The following is an 11,699-nucleotide window of genomic DNA, read 5'->3' as shown; positions in this document are numbered from 1 at the left end:
TGGTAGTTCAGCCACCCAGCCATTACACTAACTGCTGGTTCCCAAAATTAAATAAAAATTCTTAAAAAGAAAAGGGGGGGGGGTGCTGGTGGGTGGCATGGTGGTTGAAGGCGGTGGACTCCCATATAGCCGAACACGGTTTGAGTCCTGGACCTGGTGGCTTCCTTTCTCACTTTCTCACTCACTCACTCTCTCTCTCTCACAGTCCCTCTATGGTCAAATTAAAAATAAATAAATAAATAAATTTAATTTAATTAAATAATTCTTAAAAAAAAAAAACAAAAAAAAACCTAACAATAGTCTCTAACTCCTTAAAAGAAAGGAAGCTACAGGGTGCTGGCAGGTGGCGAGGTGGTTAAGGCACTGGACTTCCCATGGCCAACTGGCTCAAGTCCTGGACCTGGTGGCTTGAAAATCATGGTGGAAATGTAGGTGTATGTGAGTGGCAAAAACCCTGGAAAGAAAATGGAGGAGAACGGATTGTGGTGTGGCCAGACCCCTGGAAGGTGATTTCTCACTTTATTTGCATATCTCTGTATGCACCCTATAGCAAAACCCAAAAAACTACAAAAGCTTGCCTTAAAATACCCTTACAACTGGACAACTGCTTTCTCAAAAGCTCAGGACCAGCAGATGGTGGAAATGTTACACTACTGGACTCCCACGTGGTTGACCACGATTCCAGTCCCGAACTCAGTGGCTTGAAACTCACACCAGACACATGTGCATATGTGCCCAAGATCACGAGAAGAGAATGGAGAAGGGATTGCGGTGTGACCATCCTAGGGGGTGATTTCTTGCTTTCTGTCAGCCTTTTTCCTCAGCAAGTGCATCCTATACCAAATATCTCTCTTTAAAAAAAAAAAAAAAGGCTCTATAATCACACAGTAGTAAAGAAATAAATGCTTATTGGCACTGTAAATTGAAATCATGATTATGGGTAATGATATTTGAAAATTCGAGTCCTGGACCTGGTGGCTTGGTTTCTCACTTTCTCTCACTTTCTCTCACTCTCTCTCTCTCTCTCTGGTGAAGATTTGGGGCCTACAGAAAATAGTTTTAAAATTATAATAATGAATAAAAATTAAGTAAATAATTCTTAGGGAAAAAAAAGAAATAAAGAAAAGAAAGATAGAGAGAGGAAACATGAGAAATGACTGCCAGAGGGGATGACCTTGCGGCAAACCCTTTTCCTCCATTCTCCTCTTGGGATTTGGGGCACACATGCACATGTGCCTGGCGTGATTTTCAAGACACAGGCCAAGGACTCAAACTGCAGTCAGCCATGTGGTAGTTAACAGCGCCTTAACTACCATTCTTCTGGCTGACCCCATGAAAAGCACATTCTAAGAATTTCTACAGGGACCAGCAGTTGGCGTAACTGTTATGTCGCTGGACTCCCATGTAGTCAATTGTGGTTCGAGTCCGAGACTCGATGGCTTAAACTCATGCTAGGCACGTGTGCGTGCGTGCCCAAGATCCTGAAAGGAGAATGGAGGAGAAGCAACTGTGACGTGGCCATCCCCCCTAGGGGGTGATTTCTCGCATTCTGTCTCTCTCTCACTCTCTGTCTTTCTGGTGAGTGCAAGCGCCCTATAGCAAAAACCTCTGAAAAAATAAAAAATAAAAAAAAATTTCTACAAAAACTCTTCAACTCTTCTTTGCTACAATATAAAAATATTTTCATCTTAGTTTCCAAAAGATTTACATTGCTAATTAATTACAGGAAAAGGACTAGACTATTTCTCTATGGTGAAAATAGAAAACATCCTAAAAACATACAGAATAGGGAGACAGCCTTTAAAAATAATTATTTTTTTTAAAGAGGGAGTTTTGCTATAGGGTGTGTACGCTTGTTTAGGAGAAATAGAGAGACAGATGGAAAGCAAGAAATCATCCCTCAGGGAGATAGCCACGCTAAAACTCCTCCTCCATTCTCCTTCAGGATTTTGGGCATGCACACATATGTGCCCAGCATGAGTTTAAGTCACTGGGTCTGGGACTCGAACTGCAGTTAACTATGTGGGAATCCAATGATGTAATCATCACACCATCTGCTGGTCCCTTTAAAAATTATTTTATATTGTCTGGTTTGTAATTACCTGGTATCCATTCTTCTTTGTATACCTTCATGTATCTTTTACTATACCTTTCAATATCTAGGGGGAGAAAAGAATAAAAAGAGTTCATTAGATACATCAAGAATAAACTTGAATTTAAGCCATTACTTTAAATAATTGAGAACAGCAGATAACATATTTATTTCACTCTCTGCTCCTATTCAATATAGTACTGAAAGTCCTAGCCATTGCAATCAGACAAGAGAAGGAAATAAAAGGCATTCCAATAGTGAAAGAAGAGCTGAAATTATCTCTGTTTCCAGATGACATGTTTGCATACACAGAAGACCCAATGGTACCATGATAAAATTTCTCAAAATAGTAAGTGCATATAGTAAAGTGGCAGGATAGAAAATGAACTTACAAAAATCTATAGCACTTCGATATACAAACAACAAGCAGACAGAGACAGAACTGAAGAAAGTAATCCTGTTTACCATAGTTACAAAAAACATAAGATACCTAGGAATAAAACTAACCAAGGGGGAACCAGTAGGTGGTGGGGTGGTCAAGGCGCTGGACACTCCCACATGGCTGACCATAGTTCGAGTCCCAGACCTGATGGCTTCCTTTCTCACTTTCCTTCTCTCTCTCTGTCTGTCTCTCTCTGGTCAAATTTAAATAAATGAATGAATAAATTAAATTAAAAAGTAATTCTTTGAAAAAAAAAAACAAGAAAGTCAAGGGCCTCTATAAGAAAAACTGAAAATCTTAAAAAAGAAATTAAAATGACACAAAAAAGTGGAAGGACATCCCATGTTCCAGGATTGGGAGATTCAATATAATCCAAATGGCAATCCTACTCAAATTGGCAATCCTACTCAAATTAATCTACATATTTAATGCAATCCCTATAAAATTATAAGAGAGATTCTTCATAGATCTAATAAACATAATTATAGAATTTGTCTGGAATCATAGAAAACTCCATACTGTCAAAGCCATCTTGCAGGAGAAAAATGGAGATGGCATCTCACTTCCTGACTCCAAAATATATTACAGAGGTGTGATCATCGAAACAGCACGATAGTGGCACAAAAACAGACATGAGGACCAATGAAATATAGTAGAGTCCTCAGAAATAAACCTCAAAACACACAGCCAACTGATCTTTGACAAGGGGTACCAGTCAATCCAGTGGGAAAAGGAAAGCCTCTTCAGCAAGTGGTGCTGGAAAAACTGGGTATCCATCTGCAGAAAGATGAATCCGAACCCCTATCTATAACCATTAACAAAAATCAACTCCAAGTGGATCAAAGATCTAAACCTAAGGTCGCAAACTATAAAACTACTGGAGGAAAACACTGGAGAAACTGGGAGACACTGGGGTAGGCAGTGACTTACTTTTCACAAGCTACTGGGGAAGAGAATGGAGAACAGGGTAGAAACAGGCAAGGTGGGACCTGGGGTGGGGTTACCTGTCTGGGAGACATTGGGGTAGGTCTTTCTTAAGAAAGACCCCCAAAGCACAAGCTATAATCCCCAAATAGACAGGTGGGATTACATCAGATAAAGAAGTTTCTGCACAACAAAGGACATAGTACCTAGTGTGAATCGACAACAATCAGAATAGGAGAAAATTTTTGTAAACTATGCCTCAGATGAGGGACTGATAACCAGAATACACAGGGAACTCAAGAGGCTGACCCGGAAGAAAATGATTAACCCAATTATAAGATGGGAAAATGAGTTGAATAAACAACTCTCTAAGAAAGACATAGGAACAGCCAAAAAGTATATGAAAAAGAGTTCAACATCTCTCATCTTAAGGGAGATGCAGATCAAAACCACAATGAGATACCACCTAACCCCAGTCAGAATGGCCAAGATTTAAAAAAACAAAAAATGATAAGTGCTGGCGGGAATGTGGCGAAAGGAGAACTCTCCTACATTGTTGGTGGGAACGTAAATTGGTCTAGCCACTATGGAGAACAATATGGAGGTTCCTTAAAGACCTTCAAATAAAACTACCATGTGATTCGGCAATTCCACTCCTGGGTATCTACCCAAAAGACAGGAGAAGGCTTAGCTAGAAAAGCGCTTGCACAACTATATTTATTGTAGCATTATTCATGATTGCTAAGACATGGAACCAACCCAAATGTCCACAAACAGATGAATAGACTGAAAAAGTGTGGCACATATACTTCATGGAATACTATTCAGCCATTAAAAAAAAAGACCCTGGCATTTGATAGAAAGTGGATGAACATGGAAGATTTATTGCTGAGTGAAGCAAGTCAGGCTATGAAACAGAGACAGTGTATGTCTCTACTTAACATATACTGACTGTCCACACTCTATGGTAGAGACTGAAAGACTAGAGGAAATAAAAACATTAAAAATTGTTATTGACACTGGGGACAGAGTAGAAGGTAAGAGTACAGGAAGGGAAATTTGGGGAAAAATGGAGATGTAAGACCTCAGTGGGACACAGATATGGTTTGTTGCCTGTTGATGATGTCATATATAGTATTTTCAACTCACCTGCTGTGCGGTATATATCATGTCGGGTAAAATCTATTTACAATCTAAATGATGTATAATGATTGAATGTATAAATAATAATAAATGAGACCAAGTTTTTCTAAACATTGGTTTGACTTTAGACCAAATGTGCAATTAGGGCCAGCCAGTGGTATGATGGTTGCAGTGGCTGGATCCCTCATGGCCAATTATATGTTTTGAGTCTTGGACCTTGAGAAGCATGCCAGGTGTATATATGTGCCCAAAATCCAGGGAAAGGCAGCAAAGTCAACCCCTCTAGGGGTGCTTTCTCTCTCTTTCTTGCCCTTTCTCTCTCTCTCGGCGAAGAGCACATATCCTACAGAAAATTTTTTTACCACTTATGATCTGAGTCCAACAAATCAATTTTTAAAGAATTATTTCATTTTATTCATGCTTTCATTTATTCTTTGTTAAAATTTGACAGAGAGAGACCTACGGGAGGAGGGGGAATGAGAAAGCAAGCCATTAGGTCCAGGACTTGAACCGTGGTCAGCCATGTGGGAGTGTCCAGCACCTTAACCACCATGCCACCTGCTGGTTCTCAGTGAACCATATTTTAAAGGATGATTTTTAAAAAAATCTTTGCTAGAGGGTACATGCAATCACCAGACAGAAAGAAAAGAGAGAGCAGAGGAGAAAGAGAAGATGAGAGGAAAAGTGAAAGTACCCCTCCATGGAGAATGATCATGTCTCAGCCTCCTCTCTATTTCTCCCCCCTTTTGGGATTTTGGACATACCCGCATACACTTCTCATATTTTTTTAAGCCACTGGGTCCAAGGCTTGAACAATTCCATATCTCACTTCTGAAGTAAAAGAACTCTTCTCAAATCATTATATTACTTTGAGCAACCATATTTTGAAAATTAAGTGAACTTTTCTAAAATGCTTGTAATTACACACACACGTAAGACTACCATATAAAACTTTCTTTATGACTCTTAGCCAATTTTAAGTCTTAGAGATAGGAAAAAATTGAATGCATTTTTAATACTAGTGGAACGAGATGACAGTATATGAATTTCTCATGTTTTAATTACATTGTTTTGAAAACTCAAAGATGATACTGATCTCTCCACTTTCAACAGTCAGGGGCAGAAACTGAAACTCAATATAGTTCTACTATGCTAAATAACTACTCTTCCTCTAGAACCACTTTCCACTTCCAGCAGGAGCCTAGCAAACCTTTTGTAACTCTAATTTCTCCTCTTTGCCCTTAGCACCACCAATGAATACATATTATATATTTTCTATCATATTAGATACAAAAAGAGTCAACAAAAAATGTCAAGGCTTATACATTAAATAATCACAGACATGCATAAGAATTATATATATGATAGTAATCACAACATTATGAACAAAAAAACTTCAAACAATCGTTAATCTAATGACAAGGAATTACTTACAACGAATAATGCTATATCCATACAGTGGAATACCATAGAGCTATTAAAATTTGTATTTCCCTAAAACAATAATGACATGTGAAAATTCTAATACTATACTATTGAATAGAGGGAAAATACTAAGTAATTTGAATCCAATTTTGTAAAGAGAACATACACACTGAAAAAAAAATCCGAGATACTCAACAAAATATTAACAGACATTATGTCTACTGTTCTCTAGACATAAGCATAAAGGGTATGCACCCTAAATCAAAGACTTTACAACTTTCACTTTCAATGATCACATATCTTGTGTTTACACAGTTTCATCTGCATACATCGAACCACATCATCAGAGTCCAGTACGTACCTTGTTTTTCTTCTTGTGTTTCAATAAAATAAGGCATTCTTTTCATTGTTTCTCTCAACTCCTGCTTCAAGGCCAGCATATATTCTTCACCTTCTCCTATTTTCAGAGGCACTGCCTTATAATCTGTATCCTATTTAAATCAAGAGCCAAAGGTTTTCAAAAAATTAATTATTTTAATTTCTCTTTCATCTTTATTTCAGAAAATCACAGTTGTACTGAAAAACTGTTTTGCATGCACTAAGTTTTACAACAAATTTAACTGTATTACCTTTAAACTCATATCCTACTTTGCTCTTATTTTAGCAGCAGGAGAAAGGCATAATTTTCCTATTGGCCCTAACGACTATGCTGTTCATCATTTTTTATATCATTCTTTTTTTTTTTTTTTTAGAAATTTTTGCTATAGGAAACAGGTGCTCACCTGAGAGACAGAGACAAAAAGTGAGTGAGACATCACCCTCAGGGGGAGATGGCCATCCCACAATCCCTTCTCCTCTGTCTCTTCTCAGGATTTTGTACACGTACACATATGTGCCCAGTATGAGTTTCTAGCTGCCAGGTCCGGGATTTGAACCGCAGTTGGCCATGTGGGAGTCCAGCACCTTGACAAATATGCCATCTGCTGGCTTGTGAATCAATATTTTAAAAGCAAGATAACTAGGGCCAGCAGGTGGTGTGGTTAAGGCACTGGACTTCCATAGGACTATGGTTCAAGGCCTGGACCCAGAAGCTTGAAAATCATGCTGGGCGTGTAGCTGCATGCTCAAAATCCCAAGAAGAGACTGGAGAAAGGATTGTGGCATGGCCATATCCCTGAGGAGTGATTTCTCACATTCTCTCTCTCCATCACTCTCTACCTTTCTGGCAAGTGCATATGCCCTACAGCAAAAACTTAAAAAAAGAAGAATCAAAGTACCCAAATGAAAGCAACTGCTTTAGTTTTCTATAAACCTCAACCAATGATGGTATTATCATGGGAGCAGAAGCATTAGGGAAAAAAAGGTATCAGCTATTATTTACCAAGCAGTTATGATGACCAGGATATATTCAATATCTACTGTCTCATCTAAAGTATAGATTGTATATCCCTCATCTGAAATTCTTGGGACCAGAAATGTTTCAGATTTCAGGTTTTTTATTTTTTATTTTGGAGAGGTTTTTGCTATAGGAAGCATGTGCTTGTCAGAAAGACAGACAGAGAGACAGAAAGCAAGACATCACCCTCCCTGGGGGGATGGTTGCACAGCAATCCCTTCTCCTCCATTCCTGTCTTGGGATCTTGGACACACACGTATACACGTCCAATGTGAGTTGAAGCCACCAGGTCTGGGACTTGAACTGCAATCGACTACATGGGAGTCCAACAACATAGCCATTATGCCAACTGCTAGTCCCTAGATTTCAGGTTTTTTAGACCTTGGTAAATACACAATGAGTTATCTTGAAAATAAAACCAAAGTCTAAAAATGAAATTTACTGGGACCAGCAGATGGTGTAATGGTTATATAGCTAAGCTCCCACAAAGTCAGCCGAGGTTCGAGTTCCAGACCCCGAGGCTTGAAACTCACACCAAGCACGTATCCACGCATGCCCAGGGTCCCAAAAGGAGTATGGAGGAGAGGTGAGTGGGGCTTGGCCATCCCCCTGGGGAGAGATTCTCACTTTCTTTTCCTCTGTTTATTTCTCTTCAGTGAGCACCCATGCCCTACAGCAAAAATCTCTCTAAATAAATAAAATATGAAATTTACTTATGTTTTATACATACCTTATCTATAGGTATATAAAGCCTGAAGGTAACTTTATACATGTTTTTGTATTGCAGCCTTCTGTGACCTCTCACATGAGTTCAGGTGTGCAATCTTCCATTTTTTTTTTTAAATTTTTTTTTAAATTTATTCATTTTTCCACTTTTGATGTTATGTTGGCACCAAAAAAGTTTTAGATTTTCTAACATTTCACATTTCAGTTTTCTGATTAGGGATACTCAACCTGTATCACCAATATTTCCCCATTTACAGTCAAGAGAATGAGACATGAATGAATAAATGGCAAAGGAATTTGAAACTACATGTCCATGTTTTGAAAAGGACACACACGAGTATGTGTGTATACTATCATACATATACACATATTTATTTATTTATTTATTTATTTTTCTTCTTTTGGAGAGGTTTTTGCTATAGGGTGTGTGTGTTCACCAGACAGAGACAGACAAAGAGATAGAAAGCGAGAAATCACCCCCCAGAGGGGATGGCCATGCCGCAATCCCATCTCCTCCATTCTCCTCTCGGGATCTTGGGCGCACACGCACACGTGCCCGGTGTGAGTGTAAGCTGCTGGGTCCAGGACTCAAACCACAGTCGACTATGTGGGAGTCCAGCGACATAGCCATTACGCTAACTGTTGGTCCCATACACACATATTTATTAAAGTATCCCCAGAGTACATGGTAAAGATAGTTCTGATTTTACAGGACAAGAATAAAGTACATTTTAAAAATCTGACTCAGAATGTATTCATTCATTTGACAAATACGTACTGAGTGCCTTCTAAAAGCCAGAGACTGTCGGTGAGCAGAAGATACCAACGTAAACTAGTCAAAGTCCTTGCCTGCATGGACTCACATTCTGCTGAGAAACACAGAAGTAAACAGACGAGAGGGTGCACGACCCCAGGTAGACATGACGGACATAGAGGAAGACTGGCTGGCACAGTGCACGGAGGTGGCAGTGGCCAATCTACACAGGGTCAGCATGGAGGCCTCTTAAGGAAGTCACATTTGAGCAGCGATCTGAACAAAATTAAGAAGCCATCCGTGCAAAGCTCAAACAGATGGTTCCAGACAGAGAGCCATCAGGAGCAACAGCCTGAGGGAATGAGGAGGTCAGCAAAGCTGTGTGGTGGGAAAGGTCCGAGAGGCAACAGCAAGGCCCGATCAGGCAAAGCCTTTCAGCCAGTAGTAAGGAATTTTCATTTTACTCCAAGTATAAATCAACGCTATGCACCAACACTCCCAGTGTCTAGACGAACTCTCCTCACACATGGGGAAGAGCTTGTTTTAAAAGACATCACTGTGGAGCCAACAGGCGGTGTGGTGGTTAAGATGCTGGACTTCCACATAGATGACCACAGTTTGAGTCCAGGTCCTGGCAGCCTGCTTTCTCCTTTTCTTCCTTTCTCTCTCTCTGGTGAGCACATGTGCCTTATAGCAAATTAAATAACAACAACAATAATAATAAATATTTAAAAAATAACTCACTGCAAGGGCAAGCAGCTGGTGTAGTGGTTAAGGTGCTAGACTCCCACGTGACTGACCAGGGTCTGAATCTCGAACCTGGTGCCTTGAAACTCTCATTGGGCATATGTACATGCCAAGCATCCTGGGAGGAAAGTAAAAGAGAAGGAATTGCGGCATGGCCATCTCCCCTAGGGCCACCACCCTAGGGAGTGATTTCTTGCTGTCTCTCTGTGTCTATGGCAAGCACACTTGCCCAACAGGAAAAAAAATCACTAAAAAAAAATCACTGTGAGGTGACATCATGCCTATTCCTGAGATAATCTGGTTTGGTTTTAAGCTATTTTGAATATCAAAAAGGCAAACTATTGGGTCACTGGAAATATGTCATGACCTTTCCAGCGACCCAGTATCAAGAGCTAAACTGAGACTCCCTATGTAAGACACTCGCATAAATCGTCCAGCAGGAACTTTTCTTTTGGGGATAGGGAAAGGAATCCTGAAGGAAAGGGTATCAGGTTAGTAACAATTTTTATTTCTATATTATAGCACATGCATATTTGGAAATAAAAGCTTACACTTTAAACTAAAATATAAAGCAAAACATTAAACATTATGCCATTAAGCTTGCAGCACACTCACTAGTTTACAAGCAACATCAAATGTAATAGAAGTGATTATAGTTTGAGAAATAGTGATGAAATTCAAAATAGCTTTCATCAAATAAAGAAATAACGAAAAAATAAAGTTGAGTGGAGAAAAACAGCCTAGTGGTACAATAAGCAGCAAAATTATACATATGTGAGAGGAGAAGAAAATCACTAAGTAAAAGCTGGGCAGAGTGGAAGCTGAGAACCACTGAAAAACCTAACATGGCTTTTGAAAATATTGTTTTGATACTGGAATACATCAGAAACACCAATAGAAAATGTAGAAATTGCAAAATAATTCTGTCCTGGTTCATGCAGTACTAATATATTCATGAAAACATTTATAGTCCTGTTTTCTGTATTTTAAGAAAGCTGTCTGGAAATCAGAAGTTCAAGGGAAAACAGTGACAATATACATTTATTTAATTTGAAAGAGGGCATATGTGCTCCTCCAAGGAACAGAGAAAGAAAATGAGAAAATACTCCCCCATGAGGGATGGTCACACTGCAATCTCTTCCCTCTTGTTACCACACCCTGGGATTTGCGGCACAGAGGCACACATGCACACACGCCCAGTGTCTTTCCAGCTGCAGGGTCCAGGACTCACATGAGCTGTACAGTCAGCTATGTGAGATCCAGCCTCCTTAACCTCCAGGCCACAGGCTGGCTCAAAGGACAGAAATATTTAAGTTTCTTTCTTTTTTTTTTTCAAGAATTATTCATTTAATTTTATTTCTTCTTGTTCCATTTGACCAGAGAGAAACAGAAAAAGACAGAGAAAGCAAGGCACCAGGTCCAGGACTCGAACCGCGGTCAGCCATGTGGGAGTCCAGGTCCTTCATCACCATGCCATCTGCTGGTCCTAAATTACTTTCTTATACTTTAGGATATTCAAGTCCTATACAGAGTTTTTATTTTCTCTGAAATGTGAGAAACACACTGTGAATTCATCTGTCGATGTACTTACAGGAAACAACGGGGGTGGTTTCAATACTACATCAGGTAACTTTTCCCCTCTGCTGAATCCAACCGCCTCAATATTAAAGGTGTAAGCCGCACGGCCTCTTCCTTTGTTCCCAGCCATGAGAACCAGTTATACCAGAAGAGTGGGCAAATTCTGAAAGACATTATTAGTAATTTTTATTGAACCATATAAAAAAGAGAACCAACGCTTTAAAACCAAATATAAAGCCCCTCCACTAAAGCAGCATGGCTGATTTTAAATACTGTTGGAAAGCAAAATGTACCAAGAAATACGTGATGACTGATTGCTGAATGCTCACATCCGGGTATGTTTGCAGATGATGGTGATGGTCTCAACTCCCTCCCCAGGTCCTGGTGGAGGGCTGACCCTCGTCGCCTTTTGAGGTGCTGCCCTGACCTCTGCACAGACAGTTGATGTAATTCTCTTCACCCCCCACACGGT

At 39.6% G+C, this 11,699-nt stretch overlaps 1 protein-coding gene across 4 annotated transcripts in view; it reads right to left on the bottom strand.

Annotated features, from left to right (window-relative positions):
- The window catches only part of POLR3G (RNA polymerase III subunit G), a 42,216-nt gene that overhangs the window by 18,696 nt on the left and 11,821 nt on the right, over positions 1 to 11,699 (bottom strand). For 2 of the 4 annotated variants that reach the window (XM_006156540.2, XM_027774962.1), the window contains exons 1-4: positions 11,521 to 11,693; positions 11,241 to 11,390; positions 6,388 to 6,517; positions 2,103 to 2,159 (exon numbers count right to left, since the gene is read on the bottom strand). In XM_006156540.2, the coding sequence (XP_006156602.1) occupies positions 2,103 to 2,159; positions 6,388 to 6,517; positions 11,241 to 11,357 (304 nt within the window). In that variant the 5' untranslated portion in view covers positions 11,358 to 11,390; positions 11,521 to 11,693. Of the gene's footprint in view, positions 1 to 2,102; positions 2,160 to 6,387; positions 6,518 to 11,240; positions 11,391 to 11,520; positions 11,694 to 11,699 lie in introns of those variants that run through there. The other 2 variants (XM_014590913.1, XM_006156541.3) reach the window with 2 other exon arrangements.

Source organism: Tupaia chinensis, unplaced genomic scaffold, assembly GCF_000334495.1.
Source record: "Tupaia chinensis unplaced genomic scaffold, TupChi_1.0 Scaffold000498_1, whole genome shotgun sequence".
NCBI lineage: Eukaryota > Metazoa > Chordata > Mammalia > Scandentia > Tupaiidae > Tupaia > Tupaia belangeri.
This window is presented reverse-complemented; position numbering and strand designations above follow the sequence as displayed.